Raw genomic sequence first — 26833 nt, forward strand, 5'->3', positions numbered from 1 at the left:
ATTTAATCACAAAATGCTGCATGTCGAGGATTCTCTACCAGCACACTCAATGTTCAAATCCAGACTCAGTGAAGTATCTCCTACCATAGATCATTCTTTCTCAGAACCTGAACACCATGGAACATCTTGGCTTACTCAGTCAAGACACTCGGGGGCAAAAATTGCCCTGTTTTGCTCCTTCCGTTAGCGCCTCCGGGGCGTGAAACTGTTGCACGGGGGGTGCGCTACCAGTACCGCAAAATTGCATGAGAGTTAGCGGGGGAGCTGACATGTAGCGACGTAATCTGCCGGTAGTGTCCCGAGCCGCCTTGCAAACGGCGATTATGTCATCGCGTGCGCAGAGACACCTTAGCATCGCGCACGATCTCTTTCCGTCCAGTGGCGGAAACTGGCGGAGTTAGCACCAGCCTTGCGGGTCGTGAACCGGGCCAATGCCCGGAAGTTAAAGGGAGGCGCGGAGCCACCATGTTTTTTTCCAGCCAATTCACCCGTCGGCTCCTTCTGTGTTTCTTTGGCATGGTCCGGGCCGCCATCGTGAAGCCCAGCACTCTGGTTGTGTGCCAGGCTGTGGCCTCAGCTCCATGTCGCACTGGTGGCCCTGTGGAGCCCATCAGAGGCCTATCAGAGTGGTCAGTGGCCCTCCCCTTTAACAGATGGGGCTGTGCATTGAAACGCATCAGCGCTACACGGAGAAGCCACGTAGCAGTGATGAACGCGCCCGAGTAGTACCGCCCAAACCGGCCCAACAGGAGGTGGAGCACGTGGCATTGTGCTCCAATTCTTGTTAGAGGGGGCGGTAGCCACAATTTTGCGGCCAGGACGGGACTTCCACGCCGGGTGATTGAGTTAGTTACCGTCCCCAAATGGGATGCTGGGGAATTTTGCCCTCTCGAACTGACTGGCCTAGAATTCTGATTGCACAGCACCCATTGTTTGGGTGCTAAATGGCCTCCTCAGCCTACAAATTGGCGGGCTAGAATTACGCCACCCGTCATATTGGTGTAGGTACATAAAATCGATTGTAGGCCCTTTGCATATTTAAATTAGGGTCCTAGGGCCTGTTTGAAGCCCTCTCTGCAATATTGGGTTGCAGGTCCACCTTAAAGAGACCATGCAGGACGCATTCAACAAGATAAGTGCTTGGAAGACTTGTAAGCAAGTGCATGTAAGAATTTTTGTACTAAAATTAGTGCATGTGACTAAAAAAGGTATTGCTATAGCCCCACTTCTGGCTAGACACCAATTTTTGTTGAATGACCCTGCACTAAGCCATCAGGAGAACCTATTCAAATTGTTATATGGAATAAATTATTTCAGAATACTATGTGAAAATGTTAGCATTATTAAGCTTTTCAGCAATTTATAACAGGATAACTATCATTTTTTTTAAACTCATTCGACTGTTACTAATTTGTTCTTGGGATGTGGGAAGAGTGAATTTATTGTCAATTTGTATTTTACCTAAGAATATGGTTTGGGCCTTTTTTATAATATAATAATGGACATTTGGGGAAAAAAGAGGTGATCACAGCATATGGAATGGAAAAGACAATTGTTCAGACAAATAATTGCTAGATTTGGGGCAACTGGGACTTCGCTGAACACCCATGATGGGTCAGAAAGGAAATTATGACAGAGAACTTCAGAATTAGCAACAGATGTCTGTTCCCTCTCCTTTCCAAGGAGGATGGGTAGAACACATATGAGCCTAATGGTATTTTCAAGTTGTAATACTTTCATGATTTTGCACAAGATATTCTGTCGAGTACAGCACCAGCAATTAATCCCGTAAAGAGAAATCACATTTCTTATGATCCAAAGTACACGTTTAACTTCCCATCATCTAGTTAAAGGATAGCATAACCCATGGATCATAGCATAGACCCCTTCCTCCACATATCAGCTACTGTAATATTACAAGTGCTACTATATGCATTCTCTTCTCTTTACGGATGCTAGGAATTTCTGGACTCCAAATGTTCAAAGGCCATTTGGTTCGCCTTCTGCCATCCTAGTAGTCACATGGTACAATGATAATGGAGTTGTTGACTAATGCTGGCAATAACTTAACCAACAGCACACCCAGAAATGACATGAGAAAAACCCCAGTGGTGGAGGGCTTTGAAATCATAGGTCCAAAGTCACCTTTCACATGAGAGCAGAAAGAGCGAGCCTGAGGGGCAACAGTGTGAGAGGATGAGATAAAAGCGGGAGAACTGGTGACAGTGAGATCATGAGAGCACGAGTTGAAAGCAGAAATCTCAGAAAGAAATTCAAAAGTGACGTCACTGCCTCAGAGCAAGTGGATTGGTGGGTGTAATATAGCTCCACATAGTGGACTACTGTGGTAATGCAATGGCCACTTTAAATACAATAAAAACAAGTTTTCTGTAGAGCCATTTGTGGTCTGGGTGTTTATGATGTCATAAAGAAGATATCACGTTGGCAATGTAGGGTGGGATGGGAACTTTTGTTGGTGGATGATTCAGCCAACTGACAGAGAGAATTTGAGAGCATCTTTGTTTTGCAGAATGGCTAAAAATCCAAGGTAAATTACACATGGCTGAATTGAAGAGTCCAGATGGCCATGGCTATGGGAATAATAAGGTGCTGGGGTGTGTTCCAACATGACCGAGATACTTTCGGAGCATATGTGGAGCGGCTAGAAATGTTTTTCACCGTGAATAGTTTCATCGAAGTTCTTGATGAAGAAAACCGTAATCGGGTGGTGTTAGAAAGAAAAGGGGCTATTTTCCTGACTGAATCAGGCCCCGAGGTGTATGAAACCTTGAAAAATGTGCTTGTTCCCATCAAGCTGAAGGACACGCCACTGACGGAGATTCTAACCAAGTTAAAACAGCACTGAGCCCCTGGAAATTGCTGAAAGTTATCATTTTGGAACACGAGATCAGTTATCCGACAAGAGTATCAGTGAGTACATTGCAGCTTTAAAAAAGCTATCCATTCACTGTCATTTTGGAAACTTTCAGGATCGAGCATTGCATGACCGCTTTGTTTGTGGGATGAAAAGTGAAGTAATCAGAAGAAAGTTGTTGACAACTCCTAACTTGACTTTTGATTTAGCTTGTCAGACAGCTATGTCAATGGATATGGCCACTCAATACTCTTGAGAATTTCATACCATTTCCATTCATCAGACAACCAAGGTGAATCGCCAAGGTTAAAAGAAAAAGGCTGTTGAGTCTCAAGGCCTCAGCAACAGGCCAAGGGAACAGAACATGGAAGTCGTGTTATAGGTGGCTGGGACAACACATTGCTCAAAACTGTCCATATGTGAAGGCAGAGTGTTTCTTCTGCAAGAAAACTAGGCATCTTGCGAAGGCATGCCGACTGAAGAGTAAACCAACTTTGAATGCTGGAGGTAGAAATCCCCAGAAACTACATAGCATGGAAGAGAAGCAAAAGGATGAGGAGATACCCATCATCAGGAGTACAAGGGGTCCTATCGTCATCCAATTAGACGTTGCAGGAACCAGGATACCCATGGAAATCGACATTGGTGCATCTGTGAGCATAGTACCGAAATCGCTAAATCTCGACAAATTTTCCATTGAAGAAATCTAAGGTAGAGCTGCGAGGCTACTCAGGAGAGCAAATTCGTGTGGTAAGACATATAACTATACTGGTGAAATACAAGGATCAGTTTCAGACCTGCCTCTGTAAGTAGTGTCAGGAGACAAGCCTGCCTTACTAAGTAGAAATTGGTTGGGATCACTGAAGCTGGAGTGGTCAAGATTTTTCGTGTTGAAACAAGATTTGCATTGAAGGATGATGTCATCAAGCAATATCTGAAGGTGTTCTGTGAAAGAGGCAGTCCGATCCAAGGTTTCAAGGCGAGTGTCAGAGTGTTGAAGGACTCTACACCAGTTTACTGCAAGCCACGTCCCATACGATACGCACTCAAGGACAAAGTTGAGCAAGAACTCAGAAGACTAGAGACTGCGAACGTTATCTCTAAGGTAGATCTAAGTAATTGGGCTACACCCATTGTTGTTGTACCTAAGTCAGATGGTAAGGTAAGGTTGTGTGGTGATCATAAAGTAAAGAAGGTTCTAGAGGGTAATCTACCCAATACATTGTTAAATGTAGAAAATTTGTTCACAACGCTGACAAGTGGTCAGATCTTCTCAAAGTTAGATCTCACAAATGCCTACTTACAACTTGAACTAGATGAGGAGTCCAAGTCAAGCTTGACTATAAATACTATCTAGGCTTTTATCAATTTAATAGGCTACAATTTAGAGTGTCTGCCACCCCGCCATATTCTAAGGGGTGATGAACGAGATTTTGGAAGTCATTGAAGGGGTAGTATGTTATTTAGATGACATATTCATTTCAGCAATAAACAGACAAATCCAAAATAATGTATTGAATGAAGAGCTCAAACGGCTAGAGAAGCACAGAGTACGAGTGACGGCTACCAAGTGTGAGTTAGTTCAAAACTCAGTGGATTAAATAGGGCACAGAGTAGATAAAGATGGTTTACATCCAACCAAGGGAAAGCTGAATGCAATCAGAAATGCACCCACTCCCAAGAATGTCACTGAACTTCGATCGTTTTTGGGTCTTTTGAACTATTATGGGAAGTTCCGACCAAATTTGGCAACAGTGTTACATCCACTGAATGAGCTGCTGAAAAACAGGTTCATTGGACGTGGTCAGAAGAATGCGATACAGCATTCAAAGAGTGTAAAAGCCAGTTGGTAGAGAGTACCATGTTAGTTCACGATGACGTTTCTAAGGAGGGCCCTGGAGCAGCATGGGCCAGCCCACACTGCGCTATGTGTGCGCACTAGGTCCGTGCAGCAGAGCTGGCCTCCAGTTGTCTTGGGTCATCCTTGACACAGGACCAAGACCTAGCTCTGTCAAGCCCGTGTGGTGGTTGATGTGCAACAGCCACCACACATTAAAAAAATCCACGCACAGGCATCTTTCACCCTTCAAGAAGTAGTTCGGGATCTGGAATATTAGGCCCTTCATTGAAACACCTGTGAATTCATCCCTTTTTTGTGTGGAAGCAAGTCATCCTCGCTTCAAGGGACCGCCAATGATGATGATGATGATCTAAGAAGATCAAGCTAGCACGTGATGCCTCTCCGTACGGAGTTGAGTCAGTGATATCTCATGTATTACATAGTGGGGAGGAGAGACCAATTGCTTTTGCTTCATGCACTCTTAGTTTCAGAGAGCATAATTATATGCAAATCGGGAAAGAAAACTTTTGGCTTTGATTTTTGGGGTCAAGAAGTTCCACAAATACTTGTATGGTCGTAAATTTACCATCATTACTGACCATAAGCCCCTGACAGCAATCCGCCATCCAAAGTCCCCAGTTCCAACCTTAGCTGAAGCCCGAATGCAGAGATGGGCTTTGATTTTGTCAGCATATACGTATGACATTGAGTACAGACAATCAGCTGATCACAGTAATGCTGATGCTATGTTCAGTTTGCCATCCCCATCACAAGTTACGCCCAATAGAGAAGAAGTGTTCTATTTTTCATACACTGATTACATTGATCAACTGCCAGCCACAGCTGAAGAGTATTGTAGAACAAACAAGTGTGACTCAGTTATGTCAAAGGTGTATGATTACATAGCAAATGGCTGGCCAAATCAGGTATCAGAGAAAGATGTACATCCATACTTTGTTCGTAGGAATGAATTATCAGTAGATAAAGATTGCATCATGTGGGGTGCAAGAGTTTTTATTTCAAATAAGTTCAGGTTCAAATTATTAGGCATCTTCATGATCAGTACCTGGGAATATGCTTGATCAAGAGTTTTGCATGCAGTTACTTATGGTAGCATGGTCCAGATAAAGTTATAAGGGTAGAAATTGACCCCTGTCAGAAATGGGGCGCTCCCACCCCATTTCAGTGGGTTTTACCGCAGCTGTGGTTCAGGTCGACTCTTTCGCGAAATTGTCGGTCATAATGGGAGGCGGTGACTACACCCAAGGGGCAAAAATGCGGCGGTGACAGTAACTGTTGAGAAGGAAGTTGGGGGCGGAAGCGGAGTCACCGCCGCGATGATGTCATCATGGCGCCGTGTCACAACAGCTCTCTCCTTCACTTAAAGGGGAGAGCCTCCATGCTTTTAAAACTTCGGAACACTGCGCCACCAGTTAAGAGTTTTGGCCGGGCCAGAGGCCTGGCACACAAGAGGGGTTAGTGGCCCGGCCAAACTTGGGGGCATATTTCACGGGCCAATCTGGCAGTCGGCCAATGAAAAAAATGGCAGCAGTGGTAGCAAGCCCTCCCCTTTAAGAGATGTTGCAGCTCTGCTATAGAAGACCACAGCCTCACTGGACCACCGGCCAAAGCTTGTTTTGGCTCCGCCGGATGGGCCAAGGATTTTCAGAGGGAAATGTCGCCGTCAGGTGGGCGAGCGTGGGGGTGTGTGTGTTAGATCGCCGGTGCACACGTTGATGACACGCATATAACGAATTGGCACCAACAGATGGGTAAGGGTGGGGATCGGGGCACTGCTGGGAAAACCCGGGAGAGCAATTGGGCTATCAGCGGCCATTCCACCAAAAGTCGGCAGCCACTCCACTCTGCAGCATGGCCATAAATTTGCGGTGGTAACAGGCCTTAAGGAAAGGGACAATTTTGGCTCCGTAGAGTAGAGCTAATCAGTGTACAACTTGTCAATAGGTAAGCAAGAAACCACCATCAGTACCATTACAGCCAAGGAAATGGCCTCCCAGCTGTGGCAAAGGTTACATATCGATTTTGCTGAGATATATAGACAACAATTGTTCATTGTGATTGACTCCAATTGGAAATGGGTAGAGGTGTTTCCGATGCAGAAAATAACAAGTAAAACACTAGATAATTTGCAAAGATTGTTTTCTTTCTAAGGCCTCCCAGAAGAAATTGTGTCTGATAATGGGCCGCATTTTTGTTGTGAAGAATTTGCACAGTTTATAAGCAGAAATGGTGTGAAACATACCAAGGTTCCACCGTACAACCCTGCTTCAAATGGTATAGCAGAGCATTCAGTACAAATTGTAAAACATGCCCTCATCAAACAAATGTTGGATCCAAATCCAAAGAAATGGCAGTTGTCGTTGGACCACAAATTGGCAAATTTTCTAAATACTTTTCATAATACTCCTCATACAACTATAGGTAGAACACCAGCAGTGATGTTTCTCAAACAACTGCCACGAACCAGGTTCTCGTTGTTAAAACTAAACTTGGCAGTCAGTAGAAGAGAAACAATTAAGACAGAAAGAGAATCATGTTAGAGGTAGAGCGAGAGTGAAGTGTGAAATTAAATCAGAAGGTGAGAGTGAAGAACTATCACCATAAATGGTTAAAGTGGTTACCAGGAAGAGTAGTGAGGATATGTGGCCGTCGCATATATTTGGTCAAGATGTTTGATCAAGAAAAGGTTCGTTTTGTTCACATTGATCATATTTTACCTACAGATGTGGAAGGAGTTGAAAGTTAAAATGATTTGATTATTTCTGATGAGTCAGATAGTCTTGTTACAAGTACAATACCAATAGCAAATCCTACATCAGATGTACTAGAAACAAGATCAAGAGAAAGTCAGAATTTAAGTCCGAGTCCGAGTCAGGCAGACAAACAGTCTGAAGTTGTAGAGAGTTCAAATGTAGATCAAGGGCTGCCCTTGGAGAAAAACCTCTCCTCAGGCTCAGCCTAGAATGAGTCGAAGTTCAACACCATGTTTGGAAGGTTCTGTTTGAGAGCAAAGGTATCCTCTTTGAATAAGTAAAGTTTGATTTGTAAATATGGCAAAATAAGTCCATATCTTTTGTTGCATATAACTATGCAAGTTATGCATGATGATTATTTTGTTATAATTACTTCTTTATTAAGGAGGGAGAAGTATAATATAGCTCCACCTAGTTAACTACAGCTGCACCTAGTGGACTACTGTGGTAATGCAACTGCTGCTGTAAATACAATAAAAACAAATTTTCTGTAGAGCTATCCGGTAGTCTGTATGTTTATGAGGTCGTAAAGAAGATCTTATAGTGGGTAACGTGTTCAGTTCTTTATTTCCCATTAAGGAAATATGTATCCCATTAATTACTATGTTAACAGGCCTATATAACCCTGAGCTTTTCCGAGAGTCCATTCACGTGCACACTTTGGCTGCCACTCTGGACCTGAGCCATTCACTTCTTTTTCCCCTCCCCTTTTCCTTTCCTCCCTATTCCTCCCTGACTGGTCTCTCCTGTCATCATGCCTCCTTTCATCTCTCCTCTGTCAGATACTCTAAAATCCCTACCCAAATCCTTCATTAAATTTTGACCTATCTACTCTGCTGCTGCCGTCCCAGGCTTGACTCCCTCTTAGATATGCCTACAGCTTTTATCTGTGCCTCTCTTAGCATCCAACGCACTCGTCGCTGCCTCCTTACGAGCAGCAACCCTAACTGTCCCATCCTACTCTCTCGCCAACCTTTCTTCCCAGCTTGCTGCTGGAGGCTAACCTTGCCAATCTCCTGCATGTTCAACTCACCCCTCCCAGTGCTGACCCTGTTAGCACTGACAGTGGGTCAGACATCACCAATCCTCTCCACGTCTCCCTCCACAATGTCCGTTCACTTGCGAACAAGGCCCTTGCCATCCATGAGCTTATCGTGGATGATTGCATCGACATCATGGCCCTGATGGAAACTTGGCTGAGGGGTGTTGACAACTTACTCTTAAATAAAGCCTGCCCGCCTGACTATACCTTCTACTTCTTTCTCCGCCAAGACCACCGTGGTCACCAAATCACACCTCGGTCTGTCCCCTACACCTCAGGCACTTTGTCCGCCTTTGAGTATCTCACCCTATACCACCCCTCTCACCTCTCATTTCAAATTCTCATTCTTTACCACCCACCTAAGTACCATAAAAATGTTATTACCGAGATATCGTCACTGTTTTCCTCCCTCAGACTCTACAACAACTAACTTATCAACCTCGGTGATTTCAACCTCATCCCAATTCATCATGATCTCACTCCTCTGAGTTCACTAGCCTCTTATCCTCCCTTAATCTCTCCCTCCATGTAAACTTCCCAACCCATATTCACACGCACCCCCTCGACCTTGCCATCTCTCATGGCCTCACTACTCGCATTGTGTCAATCGCAGGTAAGGCCATCTCTGACCACTTCCTTGTATCGTTCTCCACATACAGCCCCCTTCCAACCCCTCCTACCCTACTTCCTTCTGTGTCCACCCCTGGAAAAAACTCTCTCCCAACTCTCTTATAACTGCACTTACGAAATCCAGTCTTTGGCTCTCCATTCACCATGATATTTCTGCAGCTACCATTCTGCTCAACCATACCCTCACCATCACCTTTGATGCCCTAGTCCCTATTAAAACAATTACTCTCTCTCATCCTGGCTGTTCCCCTTGTACGGCCTTCATCTTCGCTCCCCTAAGTCCAAGGGACGCAGACTTGAATGGATATGGCGGACAACTGGTTTATCCATTCACCGCCCTATTTCCAACCTGCTTTTCCTCTCCAAAGTCCTTGAATGTGTTGTCACCTCCCAAATCCGTGCCCACCTTTCCCACAACTCCCTGTTTGAATCTCTCCAATCAGGTTTCCACACCTGCCACAGTACCGAAACGGCTCTCATCAATGACATTTTTGTGACTGTGGCAAAGATAAACTATCCCTCCATATTCTTCTCAACTTGTCTGCAGCCTTTGACATGGGTGACCATTCCATCATCCTCCAATACCTCTTCACTGTCGTCCAGCTGGGTGGGACTTTTCTCGCCTGGTTCCATTCTTATCTATCTAATCGTAGCCAGCGAATCACCTGCAATGGATTTTCTTCCCACCCCCACTCCTGTATCGTTACCTCTGGTGCCCACCAAGGATCTATCCTTGGCCCCCTTTTATTTCTCATCTACATGTTGCCCCTTGGCGTCATCATCCGCAAACACAGCGTCAGTTTTCACATGTACGCTGACGACAACCGGCTCTACCTCACTACCATTCCTTTCGACCGCTCCACAGTCTCTAAATTTTCAGACTGCTTGTCCGATTCTGGATGACCAGAAATGCTCTCCAATCGAGTATTGGGAAGACCGAAGCCATTGTTTCGGTCCCCACCATGAACTCCATTCTCTAGCCACTGACTCTATCCCTCTCCCCAACTTCTGTCTGAGGCCAAACCTTGGCGTCATATTTGACACTGAAATTAGTTTTAGATCACATATCCGCAGCATAACTAAGACTGCTTATTTCCCATCCGTAACATCGTCAGTCTCCACCCTTGCCTCAGCTCATCTGCTGTTGAAGCCTTCATCCATGCCTTTGTTACCTCTAGACTTGACTATTCCAGCTAGAGGTGATCCAAAACTCGGCTGCCTGTGTTTTAATTCACACCAAGTCCCACTCACTTATCACCCCTGTGCTCGGTGACCTACCTTGGCTCCCGGTTAAGCAATGCCTCAATTTCAAAACTCTCATCTTTGTTTTCAAATCTCGCCATGGTCTCACTCCTCCCTATCTCTGTAATCACCTTTTGCCCCTCCTTCAAGATGCTCCTTAAAATCTACCTCTTTGACCAAGCTTTTGGTCACCTGCCCTAATTTCTCCTTAGGCGGCTCGGTGTCAAATTTTCTGTCTCATAATACTCATGTGAGCACCTTGGGACCTTTCACTACATTAAAGGTGCTTTATAAATACAAGTTGTTGTTGTTACAATCCCTGGTGTCCTTATCCTTATGTGGCTCGGCATCAAATGTTTTTGATAATGCTCCTGTGAAGCGTTTTGGGATGTTTTACTATGATAAAGGCGCTATCTAAATACAAGTTATTGTTGTTCATATAGTCTAGAAGTGTATACTAGTCTGAGATTTAGGTTCAAGCACATTGTTGAGACAGAGTAAAAAGAGTTGTACTCTATAGCTGGTTGTGCTATAGATGACCTGGGAAAGCTCGATACCAACGTGGTCACAAAAGGGGTTCCAGAGATAAACAGCCACAGTTCACCAAAACATAATGATGATGAATATGGGAAGTATGCCACAAAGCTAAGGCATCAAAACATCTCAAATTCCTCAAACACCCCTGTACTTGACTGGGATGAACTGAAGCAAATCTTTAATTGGCTTTATCCAGATTTATTAGAAAACAAAAGTCACTTGTGAAGACCAGAAATTTCACATCTGCACCTGACAAACAAAAAATATATTTTGCTTTTATAGCTTTAACGATATGAATCAGCAATTAAGTTCAATAACCTGTGATGTACCAAACCAAACAAAATAGCTTCAACATAACATAACATGCTATATATAGCAAGCTTTGTTATTATGTTTTTGTACAGGCAGTAACATGCGAAAGATAACGCTAAAGCTCTCTTATTGTGCAGGTAGCAATTGTACATAGCGACAATGTCTGTAGACAAGCAGCATGTTTTTCATTGAACATAATGTGCTGCTTATATGCTTGTATGTTTTTCTTTGAATGCTATGCCTCTGTAACATTATACATTTGGGTTTTTTTCTGCATAGATTCATTTTGTGCCACACTAATATAAATTATGAGGTATAATTCCCAGAAATCAGCAGTGCTGAAGCAGAAATCAATACATTGCTAACACCATGGTTCCACTGTAGTAAAACTGCAATACAGAACTGTGCATGTACACTCATGTGTATGTGTGGAGCTCTGCTTTTCCAGAACCCACAGCACTGTGGAGGCTGGAAAGATGCTTGCCCACTTGCATCACTCCCAAAAATGCACCACATAGTGTACCATTTGGTGCAGTATAACAAACCTGACCTTGTGAGGAGAAGGGGCTAACTGTTTTTCAGCTTTCAAATGATGGTACTAGCCATGCATTTACATTACCTTATCATTTTCCAGTCCTCTTAGGTCAAACTTAAAGGAAGATGCATTTATGTAAAATGAAGCTGATAAAATATTCACTGCTATTTCTGACTATCTTAATATTCCTTTGGGGGAATGGATTTTAAACACATAATTACTTACTTTACTTTTTTTGTACTTATTATCAGAGTGTGGGTTTCTGAAGTAACCCTCTGCTTCACTGTTGAAAGTTCGAATAGACAAGTTGCTGGGAATTTTCTGAAATTAAACAAATTCCATAATGCATCCTCATATTATTTTAAGGATGAATCCATAATTGTACATTTAGTAGATACAGTTATTAATTGCACCTGTCATCATAAAAAAGAAACAACAACCTTAAAATATAAAAGCAAAAGCTAAATACTGCAGATGCTGGAAATCTGAAATAAAATGAATCCTAAAACAGTCTTACTACAGTAATATTAGCATTTGTTTTGCTTTCAATGATATGTTACTACGTTGTCTTTATTATGATTTTTTTGCATAAATTTAAGTTGAATTTAGAATGTGTTATATTTTCTACTGAACATGGATAAAGAAAATGAATGAAGTGAAAATCGTCAGCTGGTGAATGCACCACTGGAAAACCATGGCGGGGAAATCGTCTTTCACAAGAATCATCTACTGAACAATGTTGTAATAGGTGTCACTAGTTCAGGTGTTCCTTCACAAAAGATTTCACTATAGTATGGTTTATCTACTTACATTGAGTGCTGCACAAGGTCCTTCTTGGTTATAGCTTATCAGTGTCCCCTTGAAAAACTCAAAAGGTAATGCCTGGAAACGTTTCTTTTCCATAAACAAAATCAGACAAAGGCCAACTATAAAAAAGCAAAGTAACAGAAACATTCTTGATCCAAGTCTTCAAGTATTTTTTAATAGTTATTGGGCTGAACTTTGGGCTTTTTGGATTTCAAGGCATTAATCGCGGCGGGGCATTAAAGTTAGCGCCTGAAAATAGTTTGCGCTTCCGACTGCAAGTTTTGGTCGAAAATGTAAGTTGGAGGAGCGTTGGCGTAAAGTCAGGTATTACACAATGAACTTTGTGCACCTGAGCCTAAATTTGCGGCGGTGAAGAGGTTTCATTGTTGTTTAGTGCCCTGCAACATAACATTGTATATTGTATGGTTTTATTTCGGTGAAGGATGTTTTTGTGACTTTGTTGCAGTAAAATTTATAACTCTTCATTTGCCATTGGTGTCTTGTGCATCATTCCAATATGAATGATGCACAAGACACCAAGGCATATGTTCACCGAGGATATGCCTTTACGGGGACACATAACGTGCCCAGTATTAGCTCCATCCCTCAGTTTCCTCCATAATCAGGAGAGCCGGTCCATTACTAGTTGGTGACGTGCGAGTGTTGGTCTGGCACATCTCCATGCTGCCTCCCCCGTAGATGGTGTGGCTATCCAATAAGAGCTTCGCCAGGCTCCTCTTAGTTCTCCTTGTCTTCATGAGGTGGACAACCAATCCGCATTGGCAATGCCTGGCCCCTCATGATGGCCAAGCTGTGCAACGTGCAGCACCCCACAATGAATTCGGGGAGTATTGAAGGCTGCCTCCAGAGCAGTGCAGGTATGGATCTGCCTGCAGGAGATGGCATATCTTTGTCAGCACTTCCTTTCGGAAGCGCAACCTTCTCATACACTGCTTCTCAGAGAGCTGTAGGTTTAAGCATTGGTGCGTGTAAACCCATGGGGGGTAAGCCCTCCTCCCTGGATATCTTCGGCCTCTCATCATCCGTGGGCCGACATGGCCAAGAGTCCATTCTTTACCTTGACACCACCTGGCAATAGCATCGAGCATGATACACTGGCGAACTAGTAATGCCCCCATTAAATTCTCTCACTGAAGTTATAGGGGCACTGTAATGGCAGATAAAAGTGAAGTTTGCAAGTTGGAGCTTCACACAGTATTATGTGTGCAACCACTATAGTCAATATGACCAGCGATATAGGATCCTCATCCCTCCATTTAAATATGCTGTCAATACCACCTGCCGCATCCTGGGACTGTTTGGATTTTTCAGGCGTTTCCTGGGGCAGGTGTTAAATGAGGCATTAGGGCCAAATATTCCATCCAGGGTGCTAGCGCAGCGTTGCACGACAATTGATGCCATCATCACGCTAAAAATGGAGGGGAGCGCGGAAACTTTTTGCGCTGGTGCAAACCAATAGCCGAATCTTCCGCCCGGGCGCTAAATCCTGGACGCTCGACATAGCGCCCAGAAATAACATTTAACGTCCCACCGGGGTGCTAACTGAGGTGCAGATGAGACAAAAATCCAGCCCTTTAAGTTAACTAAGATAATTATACCAATGTTATGGGTAGATAGTGATCTTAGAATTTGATATCTGCATCACCATGAAGTAAGCACTGCAAGAAATCTGTACATAAATTTGAATATTTTGGCTGTTTAAAAAAGCATTTTGTTCTTTTTCATTCAAGTCTTTATTATTTAGTTATCTCCCTATAAATTACTATGAATTTTTAGACCGATGTCAGAAGCAATTCTTCCTCGAATGATTGTTGGCTGAAATGATCATCAGCAAAGTTATCTGCAACCATTCAAGAGGCAGTTGGATTCTATGGTTTCTCTGGAAGGATGAGCCAGATGGCCAAATAGACTTGCTCATATGCATTTATCTTTATCATCATTGTGAAATTTAATTATCAACCTATTCAAAATGTATAAGCATAAACTTTGCAAGCCATGCTTCCTGACATGGAGTTTTGGTCAACGAGAATGCAGAGTGAAGAATCGGATTCCAAGATCAGCAAAACTTGCTACATTTACCCATAAATTTATAAAGCACACAGCACTAACCTTAATTTTTTGAATGAAAAGTTAAATTAGAGAAGTAATGACATTTCCTTCTGAACAGAATTTTAAGGTACTTCAAATAAAGTTCCACTGCTTTCTTTTTGTGTGGATAGATGTATGTGCCTGTGAGTAGGGTGCATGTGTTCACTTACGTAACAAAAACAGCAAAGCTCCAAAGAGAAGACCAATAGCAACACCACCCAAGATAGCTGTCGGTGGCTTTGGTTCAGGGCATGTACTTCCATCATAACAGTGACAGACCCATAGATGCAGCATGTTCTCTGTTGCAACACCCTGTCGGTCTCGAATATTTAAAGGTATGGTATAGTTTCCAATGGGAATTTTCTTCATTAATTCAAGTTTAACAGAATAACCTGTCATAAAGAAAGACATGTATTTATATAGCACCTTTCTTGACCACTGGACGTCTCAAAGTGCGTTACAGCCAATGAAGTACTTTTGGAGTGTAGTTGATGTTGTAATTTGGGAAAAGCAGCAGCCAATTTGCGCACAGCAAGCTCCCACAAATACAAATCATTACTAATAGATCAGAACAAATTTGTCAATTCTTCTGAAGTTAAAGATATGTGATCAACCAGGTTAATAGATTCAGATTCAGAACCTACCAACATTTTGATCTAATTTCCACTTCTCCTTTATATTTTGTTCATTGCCTAGAAGTTCAAAATGAAATGGGCCACCGAATGGAATCATGTCATTGTCTTCAGCTGTGAGTGTGACATGCTGAGTATCTCCATCATCACATATCTCTTCATATGTAGAAATCAAATGTGATTCACTGTCATTGATATCTATCAACAAAATATTTAAAGTACAACTTCCTGTTTGAGGAGGTATCCCTAGAGAAAAGAAAATTGTATAAACAATGAATTGTGTTTGCAATAATTGAGCTGTACAGTTAGTAGTTAGTCACATTTTTGACTCGTCTTACTTTAATCAATATTAATATGGTGTCAATGCTCATCTAAATTACCCCGTCATTCTTTTTAACCTTAAACACATTGGGATGGATTTTCGGTTGCCTAACTAACGTGTGGATCACATTGATCAGCAGCCGGACGCTACTGGTTTGTGCCCCCGGCGAGCCTCTAATGAATTTTCGGTCGGGATGCAAGAAGCTGCACTCCTGGTTGGTAACCTCTTACGCTCCCATTACCGCTCACTCTGGCCGTTAACTAACGTCTCAGACATAACAGTACAGATTGAAATCAAGTGATTTTGAAAACTTTAATGGATGCATAACGATGCCACGCCTTTAAGACTTGTTTTTTTCTGGGATCTGATTCGGAGTTCCGCGCATATACAATGCATCAGCAAAATGTACCGACCAAACTTTTGTTATCGCCCCCCCAGCAACGGCTGATTCTGACGAACTTCTGGGCGGAGGGCGTAAACTTTTTCAAGGCGCTAAAATTACTGCAACGTCTGGGTTACTGCCCCAAATGAGGCGTGACTGAATTTCTCCCCCATTCACCTGCACAATCTTCCTCCACCTTACACCCTGACTGTGTTGAAATTCAAGGGCTGTTGCTCAGATCAGACTTTTCTGACGAGACGCAAAATGGCGAAATGATGGGCCCACTGCTCAATTTCCAACCATTAATATCAATGAACAGAAAAATCAGGTGCTGTGAAAGTACTCCCTGTAAGTGTCACTCCTAACCAAATCGCCCCATCCAAGAATCAGCCTCAAGATTCATCAGTCTCCAGCTCTAAGTAATGATTTTGCAGGACTTTAAAACTGTAAGGGGCCGAAATTGCCCCTCTCCTTCAGGCCTGTTACCACCGCAAATCGGCGGCCACACTGCACAGTGAAGCGGCTGCCGACTTTTCGTGAAATGTCCGCTGATAGCCCAATTGCCTTTCCGAGTTTTCCTGGCAGTGTCCCGATCACCCACCCCCCCCCCACCTCCAACCGCTCTGCTGCTGCTGAGCTGTGTTAAGCACGTGCGCACCGCCGATCTAACCCCCCCCACCCCCCCCCACCAACAGCGATATTACCCTCTGAAAATCTTCGGCATGCACGGCGGTGCCAAAACCTGTTTTTTCCCCGTGGGTCCAGTGAGGCTGTGGCCTTCTGCTATGGCGGTGCGGCTTCCCTTAAAGGGGAGGGCGCACTGCCACTGCCGCCATGTTTTTTGTTTTGTCGGCCGACTACCATGCCGACCCAGCAATTATGCCCCCGGGTTCAGCCGGGTCGCCAGCAGGCTGGCCCGGCCGAAACACTCCCTGGTGGCCCAGTGGACTGAAATTTTAACATCGAGAATGCTCTCCCCTTTAAGTAAAGCGGAGAGCCATGGTGGCGCAGTGCCATGATGACGTCATTGCGTCGGCCACTCCGCACCACCCCCAACTTCCGCCCCTCAAGTGTTGCTACCGTCATGTATCCGCCCCTCTTTAAGGGCAACTTCCGGATCCGAATTAAGAAAAAACAACAAAGGGCGGAAGTTCACTCAAGAGGCGACCTCAACCACAGCTACAGTAAAAATAATCGAAACTGGTTGCATGCACCCCGTTTCGGGCAGGGGGTGGGGGGCAATTTCTACCCCTAGAATTCCACATCTATCTCAACCTTTCCTTCCTCTTGATCAGGCTTTGAAAACTTAAGCTTGGTGTCAACCTAATCATTGCAGATTGATTCTTTCCCTCTCTTTATCCTTTCATCCTTGGCAGTCTGTCACATTGGCCTTAAGCCCCTTCCTTTGTTGTCTATATCTATAATATAGTAAATTTGCTATTTATGCCACACACACCTTATTTGGGCATCATCATTCAGTGACAGATTCTTTCCTGAAGTTGTATATTTCTACAACTAGATGAAGCTTCATAAGCTCAAGAAGCAACAGGTCTTCACACCTATACCTATAGTATCACTAATACACTGAGGGAACCTGCTTTGTCCTGACTTTTCATGGGCACAGCCATGGAAGGTCCATTCGTTCAAAAAACTGTTCAAGTGTCATGTACATGAATTATTTCAATGTTTGAAGTAGTATAATAACATCTTAACTTCTGTTTTCAAAGCTCGACTAATCCTTTTGATACTGTGGATATCTATGTACTTCCATCCTTAATGATTTTTTCATAATTTACAGAAAAATAATAAACAAATAAATCAGACAACAGAAAAACTAAGAACATACACAGAAAGAAACAGATATTGATAGGAATTATACTAATATGGTCAAGGCTCATAGAAATTATAGTACATTAGTGATACAATAACCTTTTCACTCACTCTTTTTTTCCAAATTAAAAATAATCTTGAAGAGCCTGCTAAACTGTTAGCTATAACAAAGTTCATTTCAAAAAGGGAGCCAGTTACCCCAAACTTAAAAACATGAAACCACTTGAGAAAATATCACAGGATATCAAAATATTTAAAATATTTAACGAAAATTCCATGATCCTGCACTCCCAGTGGGAAGGCCAAACTGAAAGGGACTATGGGTCACAGATAGAGCTATAATATTGTACAGCATGGCCCACAATGCGACACGGCATTGTACTCCATATGGTGTGAAACTACTCTCTTTCCAATTATTGCTATATTAAGGATCTGTGAGGTGCATGCACTACACTTACCATTGTATACAACTGAAGTGAAAAGAGTTGTTATCTCTCTGTACTGTCATCACAATAACAACTAGCGTTTTATAAAGCACCTTTACTGTATTAATATGGCCCAACGAGCGTTATCAAACAAACTTTGACACTGAGCGACAAAAGGAGATAGTAGGTCAAGTAACCAAAAGCTCGGTCAAAGAGATGGGTTTTAAGGAGCATGTTAAAGGAGAAGAGAGAGATGGAGAGGTTTAGGGGAGAATTCCAGACCTTAGGACCGAGGCTTCTGAAAGCGTGCCAACCAATGCTGGAATGATCAGGGGTGTGCTAGAGGCCAGAATTAAAGGAACACAGCGAACTCGGAGAGTTGTAGGGCTGGAAGTGGTCACAGCGATAGGGAGGGCCGAGGCCACGGACCGATTTGAAAACAAGGATGAGAGTTTTAAAACAAAAGCAAAATACTGTGGATGCTAGAAATCTGAAATAAAAACAGAAAATGCTGGAAATGCTCAGCAGGTCAGGCAGCATCTGTGGACAGAGAAACAACGTTAACAGTTCAGAGATAACGATGAGCTTTCATCAGAATTTTAAAATTGAGGTGTTGCCAGACCAGGAGCCAATGAAGGTCAGCGAGCACAGCAATGATGGGTGAACGGGACTTGGTGCAAGTTAGGATATGGGAAGTAGAGTTTGGATGAGATCAAGTTTACGCAGTGTGCAAGATGAGAGGAAAGCAGGAACGTTTAGCAATACTGGGACAATTCAACAATCCCAGCAAGAGCACTTCTAGGACTGCTGTCAACCATGGCTCAGGTGGTAACAGTCTTGCCTCTGAGTCAGAAGTTTGTGGGGTTCATGTCCCGCTCCAGAGACATGAGCACAAAATACTGAGTAGTACTGACGCAGTACTGAAGGAGTGCTGCACAGTCAGACATGCTGTCTTTCAGATGAAATGTTAAACTGAGGCCTTGTCTGCTCTCTCAGGCGGATATAAAAGATCCCATGTTTGTGGAAGCATGCTGGGTGTAAATTGGCTGCCATGGTTCCTACATTCCAATAGTGACGACACTTTAATAAGAACATAAGAACATAAGAATTAGGAACAGGAGTAGGCCATCTAGCCCCTCGAGCCTGCTCCGCCATTCAATAAGATCATGGCTGATCTGGTCGTGGACTCAGCTCCACTTACCCGCCCTCTCCCCGTAACCCTTAATTCCCTTATTGCTTAAAAATCTATCTATCTTTGACTTGAAAACATTCAATGAGCTAGCCTCAACTGCTTCCCTGGGCAGAGAATTCCACAGATTCACAACCCTCTGGGAGAAGAAATTCTATCTCAACTCGGTTTTAAATTGGCTCCTCCGTATTTTGAGGCTGTGCCCCCTAGTTCTAGTCTCCCCTACCAATGGAAACACCTCTCTGCCTCTATCTTGTCTATCCCTTTCATGATTTTAAATGTTTCTATAAGATCACCCCTCATCCTTCTGAACTCCAACGAGTAAAGACCTAGTCTACTCAATCTATCATCATAAGGTAACCCCCTCATTTCTGGAATCAGCCTAGTGAATTGTCTCTGTACCCCTTCCAAAGCTAGTATATCCTTCCTTAAGTAAGGTGACCAAAATTGCATGCAGTACTCCAGGTGCGGCCTTACCAATACCTTATACAGTTGCAGCAAGACCTCCCTGCTTTTGTACTCCATCCCTCTCGCAATGAAGGCCAACATTCCATTCGCCTTCCTGATTACCTGCTGCACCTGCAAACTAACCTTTTGGGATTCATGCACAAGGACCCCCAGGTCACTCTGCACCACAGCATGTTGTAATTTCTCCCCATTCAAATAATATTCCCTTTTACAGTTTTTTTTCCCAAGGTGGATGACCTCACACTTTCCGACATTGTATTCCATCTGCCAAACCTTAGCCCATTCACTTAACCTATCCAAATCTCCTTTCAACCTCTCTGAGTCCTCTACACAACCTGCTTTCCCACTAACCTTTGTATCATCTGCAAATTTTGTTGCACTACACTCTGTCCCCTCTTCCAGGTCATCTATGTAGATTGTAAACAGTTGTGGTCCCAGCACTGATCCCTGTGGCACACCACTAACCACCGATTTCCAACCGGAAAAGGATCCATGCTGTGTCTGCTTGATTGCACTATTCCTATCTAGATGTCCTGCTAAAAGTACTTCATTGACTGTAAAGTGCTTTGGGCCAATATAAATGCAAGGGCTGGATTTTTGTTGAAGTTGTGCCTCTATTGATGCCCCAGAGGGGCGGTAATGGGTATGCAAATGATTTCCGGCCAGCTTCCGGCCCCCCGGCCGGGAAATTTGGTGCCGGTTTTGTGGGGGCGCTGAGCAATACCGCCTGGGAGCATTGAACCCGTGTGCAACATCTCTGGTTGCGACAGCGTGTTGGCATTTGTTTCAAGTGGGACCCGTAGCGGGATCCACAGTGGGACCACCTGGGAAAGCAGGCAGTCTGAGCTGTTCTGGTGGCTGTGAGGGAAGGAACATGAGGTAAGTGAGATTTTTTTTTTGATTTATTTTTGCGATTTATCTTTTTGTGGGATGAGCAAGACATTGAGAAATATTTTTGTGTATTTTTGGCGATTTTGTTTTCCAGGGAAGCCTCTTTTAGGATGCTCCAAGACCGGCTCTTTAGCTCCAGATTTCCAGTTACTCAGCGGCCTAGCGCCCTAAGAGAGGTGTGGAACGCCTCCTTTAGCACTCCCGCCACACTCAGGGCCCAGCTGCTGAATTTTGTGGCTGCCGATGCAAACCATTTCCCGGCGCAAACTTTACCGCCCCACCGCCATTAACGCCCAAAAAAGCCTCCAACCGAGAATCCAGCCCTTGCAAGTCTTTCTTTCCTGCTGCACTCTCTGAAGAGCTGGGTCTATTGGATTCTGTGAGCCCAGCTCATGAATACGAATTAACCATGATCTTATGCTGTTCGGGGTATGCACAAGGAGCATGATTATATGGCGCCTGAACCTTGCAACCATGGATCTATAAAAGGGCTGCAGCTTGCATGCTCTTCAAGGTGATCATGCTCATAAATGTGGCTCTGCAGTTGGGAAATCTGCCAGATGGTAAAAGTGCCAGGCCCTCTCATTCTGTTGTCTCCTTTCAATGATAAAATTGTTGCTTCCATCACTTTGTTGGTGTATCTGTGCACAGACGACTGATGGATTTGGCAAGTATCCCTGGTTATGGCTTGGAAGAATCTAGTGGCATAGAAATCCAATAACGGCCACTTTCACAACCATGGGCAGAGACTTTACTGTGGTGGAAATTACCTGCATGTCAGGTTTAAGAAAATATATTGGCTCAGCGACTGCCTCCCTGTTCAAATACAGATAGCAAAGGCAGGTTCCTCCTGTTATAGTCAGGTGCATATTCCTAGGTCTGTACTTGCAATTTCTGGGCCAAGGGTAATTGGAAGTTAAATGTTTCAGGTGTAATCCCACTTGCCTTTCTTGCCTCATAGAAATTTCCCTTCTTCATCCAAAACTAGAATCACTATTAGAATCCACAAACAAATTCCCATGGTGCCCAATATACTGGCTTAAAGTGAAAAATATACAAGTGGACTGCAAGAATGATAGAGAAAAAGAAATGGGAGAAAAAAATCTCATAATGCAAGAAATTAGATATGAACAACTGTAGGAAATAATGCAATTCTCAAATGGCAGATCTAATAGGGCAGAAAATAACACCTTGCCATCAACGGTAACTAAAGCATCACAGCTTTAAGGAAACAATTCCCCAAGGGCAGTCAGTTAAATTCCTCCTGTGCCCATTTGATACGGGGGAGCTAATGGAATATTGATCTGGGTAAATGTGTAGATTTTAGGTGAGCCGAAATTGCATAGATTTATATCAAATTAGGAGCTATAATTAGACTCATGTTAGTAGGAAGGCCTCATAAAAAAATTTAAAAGTCCCCAATTGACGCAAATCCACAATACAAATTGCCAACAAATCTGCAATAATTGGCAGCCTCGGTCAGGGATGGTTGCTGTGGAGAATAGTAACACTGGCAATTGGAACTGTTCTTTTGAGGTTAAGCCATGTACCTGAGGCAAATTAGGAACTTTTCTTTGCACCTAATAACGTGTACCTAACTTGTGAACGCTTAATGGTGGCAGTAAAATCACAATAATAGAAAAGTGATCTGATCCTTATTACTGATATCCCGGACCATTAGAATTCACTCAATGAAATGAACTAATAGAATTGAAGGGTGGAAAACCGGATCTAATATTTTCATACATACTACAGAGGCAATTGGTATATACAGACTTACCATCATCAACTGCATGAATAATTACTTTATAAAGGTTCTCATTCACAGAAGGAGCTTCGCGATCTAATTCATGTACTGTTGTAACGACACCTGTCTCTTCGTGTACAGTGACCCAGCCTTCTGGATCATATGCCTTGACAAACCTTTTAAACAATAATCATTGACAGAACAAATTCTTCAGTATTACAAACTTAACAAAACACGACGATCACTAGCTTGCGGTGGGGGGGAGGCCGGGATGAAGCATGCCTGCATCATCACCCCTGGCAACCAAATTTTAATTTGATCGTTTAAAGTTTAAAGTTTAATTTGTTTAATTTGCCAGTTTTAGTAACCCTTTAACAAGGGGCACTTGATTATAGGTTCACAAAAATAGTTGTGGAGCTGTTGCACTGTGAGTGGATTAGCCAGTCACATGATGTTCACAAGACTCAACAGCACCCCAATCAGTTCTAGGTCATCTCTAATGGGGTATGCAGTTGTGATCCTAGTGGATGAACTGGTAATGTGCAGCGTGATTGTTAAACCTTTGTTAATAAATCAACTCATTTTTAATAGCTATGTGTTGCTATAAATTCTTAAGCAAAGAGCCCCTCCCAGCCCACGAGGATTGCTCCCCGAGGCTCTGCTCGCCTCACTGCAGCGACCGGCAATCCCGATGTCAGTATATTTATAACTCTATCCAGAAAGTTAAATATTCCTAATAGATCTTCAGCAGCATTATTAGTGGAGAGTTGGAAGATAGGGTAGCAGTTTGGGAAAGATGTCTGACAGACAGTGAAATGCTAATGCCTTTGTTTTGATTATTTCCTGGGAAATTTCAGCCAATGTGAAGGGAATTAAAGTTCTGACAGGTTCCTGAGAAATTTGCCAATTGGGACTTTGGCAACCACAGTCACAATTCGGCAATCAAAATGTTTTGTCCTGTGGACATTTACCATGCTCTAGAGACTTGGACCACCTTTACATGTACAGATATTTCAGATAAATAGAAGTACTATCTGAAATGTTAATTTAGTAGAGGCTGCAATGATACTGCACAACTGCCTAAATTCTGGCAGCTGAGGATTACAAAGCATAGTTGGCCAGGTCTGAATTCTAGACCCAAAGGCTGCATGTGACATCTCGGGCAGGCTACCGGCTGCAAGTAGGACTGGTTGACAGGCTGGGCTGTCAGGCGGGCGGGGAACGCTGGACAAGAGGTTGCAACCCCAGGTAGATGCCAGCCCCAAGCCCGGGGAGGGGGGCGGGGGAACTTGGGGGGCCAGAAAGATGCACGCCTGCTCCTCCCGGCCCACAGGATTGCTCCCAGAGCTGTCCTCGCCTCGCTGCAGTTGCTGGGAATCCTGAGGCCTGGGATCTCCAGCCAGCCGCAGTGAAACCTGCTGTAAACCCGAGGCTTCCTGCCTCATTATAATATTTGAAGTGCTGACACACCTCCTGGGAATGGGTTGGCTGCCGCCCCCCGCCCCACCCACTGTCCCGCCTCTGTTAACCCAGATGTGAGCGAGTTGGAGATGGTTTGGGATCCCTGGGGCAGCACGGGCCTACCCATACTGTAATATGTCTGCGCACTAGGTCCGTGCAGCAGAGCTAGTCTCCAGTCGTCTTGGCTAATACTTGCCATTGGACCAAGACCTAGCTCTGACAAGCCCATGTGCTGGCTGGTGTGCAATGACCACCACACATTAAAAAAATCCACGCACAGGCATCTTCCATCCTTCAACATGTAATTTTGGATCTGGAATATTAGGTCCTTCATTGAAACACCTGTGAACTCATCCTTTTTTGGCGTGGAAGCAAGTCATCCTTGTTTTGAGGGATCACCTATGATGAGTTTGGGATCGGGATTCACATTTTTAACACTTTAAACACCCACCTGACTCCAACCCCACTGCTTTTTGGAGTTAAAATCCCCCCCCATAATGTCAACTACAACTCACTATGCCCAGCAGAAGAGAACTCTGCATATCCATGGACAAAACCTCGCTGCCGTTTTTTAAGTTTAGGCAATCATGGTTGGTCCAATGTATCTTTTCAACCTGGTTTCACTCTGGAATGAATATCATGCTCGATCTGTTGGTCAATGTACACAGTGTGAGCTGGCCTTGCGTGTTTGAGTTTCTGCTTTGTGTTGTGCTTCCTGTCATGTATTCAACTATCATTGTAACCCATGTATAAACTGACCTAAGTTGTACACCTTGAGAACATTGACCACAAGGGCGTGAACTTGTGGGAGACACTCCTAACCTGGACTTACAGGTATAAAAGGGGAAGCTCCAATCATCTTTATCACTCGAGGTCTTGGTAATAAAGGTAACTGGTCACAGAGTGACCTTCTCTCAAGTATAGGTCTCGTGTGCATTTATACTGTATAGTAAAGACATATCATTGGCGATGAGAAACTGGGATTTAAACCACGCGAGCATGGCCACTAGCAGCACAGAAGAGAGGTACTGTGTTGGTGATGATTGGGACGACTTTATTGAGAGACTACAGCAAAGTTTTGTCACTAAGGAATGGTTGGGACAGGATTCGGCCGACAACGCAGGGCTCATCTCCTGATGGTTTGTGGATCCAGAACGTACTCCCTGATGAAGGACCTCCTAGTGCCAGAGAAGCCGGCAGATAAGATGTTCGAAGAGCTCAGTAAGTTGATCGGGGAAACCTTAAACCAGCGAGCAGCATGCATATGGCGAGACATCGGGTTTACATGCACCGGCGGCGAGAAGAGCAAAGTGTTCCAGACTTCGTGGCAGACCTCCGGCGACTGGCGAGCCTATGTAAGTTCCCAGATGCATGCAGAGTGGAGATGCTGCGAGACTTTTTTATTGAGGGCATCGGACACGCTAGGGTTTTCAGGAAACTGATTGGGACCAAAGACTTGACCTTGGAATTGGCGGCTCTGATAGCCCAGGCATTTATCTCAGAGGAGGAAGAGACCAGAATGATGTATGACAAAAATCTTGGCTCAAATGCGGCAAACGACCAAGGAGTCAAAATTGTTAATGCGGCACACAGTTCTCTAGGCAGGCAAGGGCAATCGGACATGCCCCAGCATGTAGTCGAACCCAAAGGGGGAATTCAACAGAGACAATGGCTAGCTGACCGGCGATTCACGCCATCGCAATGGACAATGCGGCCAGTAATGGGGCCATCAACACCTGTTAATGGTGCGCTTAAGGACAGTTACAGAGACAGTCAGAGATGATAGACTGATAATGGATCTTTTGTTTCCAACAACGGGGCCTCCAGCTCATGCTGGAGGTGTGGAGGCAAACACACCTCCAGCCAGAGCTTGCAGGTATCAGCAATATACCTGCTGAAACTGCAACGTCAGCGGTCACTTGGCGCGTATGTGCAGGAAGCCTGCAGCCAGGTTGATGTATGAGGAGGACGGGCCCGATATAAGCCCTACGAGGTCAAATGAATACTGGGGGAAATCGCTGGAAGCTGAAGTTCAGCGAGTTCATGTGGAGCACATATACAGTTCATATACCAGGACGCCACCGATAATGATGGAAGTGCTCCTCAATGGCATCCCAGTATTAATGGAGCTAGACACGGGGGCCAGCCAGTCCCTGATGAGTATCAAACAGTTTGAAAGGTTATGGGTGTCCAAGGCCAGGAGGCCAAAATTATTGCCGATTGACGCACAGCTACGGACAAATACAAAGGAGATCATTCCGGTGCTAGGCAGCGCCACAGTGGTCGTGACCCACAAAGATTCGGAGAACAGGTTGCCACTCTGGATTGTCCCCGGGGACGGTCCCGCACTACTGGGGAGGAGTTGGCTTGCTGTCATGAACTGGAAATGGGGCGATGTTAATGCAATTTCTTCCGTGGAGCGAGTATCATGCTCACAGGTCCTGAACAATTTGACTCATTGTTTCAACCCGGCATCGGCACTTTCATGGGGGCCAAGGTAGTGATTCACATAAACCCGGACGCCAGCCCAGTACACCACAAGGCCAGAGCGGTGCCATACGTGATGCGGGAAAAGATAGAATGTGATTTGGACCGCCTGCTGAGAGAAGGCATCATCTTGCCAGTCGAATTTAGTGACTGGGCGAGCCCGATCGTGCCGGTGCTCAAAGCGGATGGGTCGGTCAGGATATGTGGCGATTACAAGGCCACCATCAATCGGGTGTCACTCCAAGACCAGTACCCGCTACCGAGAGCGGAGGACCTCTTTGCGACGCTATCCGGTG

The 26833-nt window shown here is 44.2% G+C and overlaps 1 protein-coding gene across 1 annotated transcript in view; it reads right to left on the bottom strand.

Moving 5' to 3' along the window:
* Positions 1-26833, bottom strand: part of LOC139276876 (cadherin-like protein 26) — a 108554-nt gene that overhangs the window by 24757 nt on the left and 56964 nt on the right. The window contains exons 9-13 of the mRNA XM_070894874.1: positions 22623-22765; positions 15348-15581; positions 14874-15095; positions 12598-12713; positions 12013-12108 (exon numbers count right to left, since the gene is read on the bottom strand). Of these exons, the coding sequence (XP_070750975.1) occupies positions 12013-12108; positions 12598-12713; positions 14874-15095; positions 15348-15581; positions 22623-22765 (811 nt within the window). The remainder of the gene's footprint in view (positions 1-12012; positions 12109-12597; positions 12714-14873; positions 15096-15347; positions 15582-22622; positions 22766-26833) is intronic.

This window comes from Pristiophorus japonicus, chromosome 12 (assembly GCF_044704955.1).
Source record: "Pristiophorus japonicus isolate sPriJap1 chromosome 12, sPriJap1.hap1, whole genome shotgun sequence".
Lineage (NCBI taxonomy): Eukaryota > Metazoa > Chordata > Chondrichthyes > Pristiophoridae > Pristiophorus > Pristiophorus japonicus.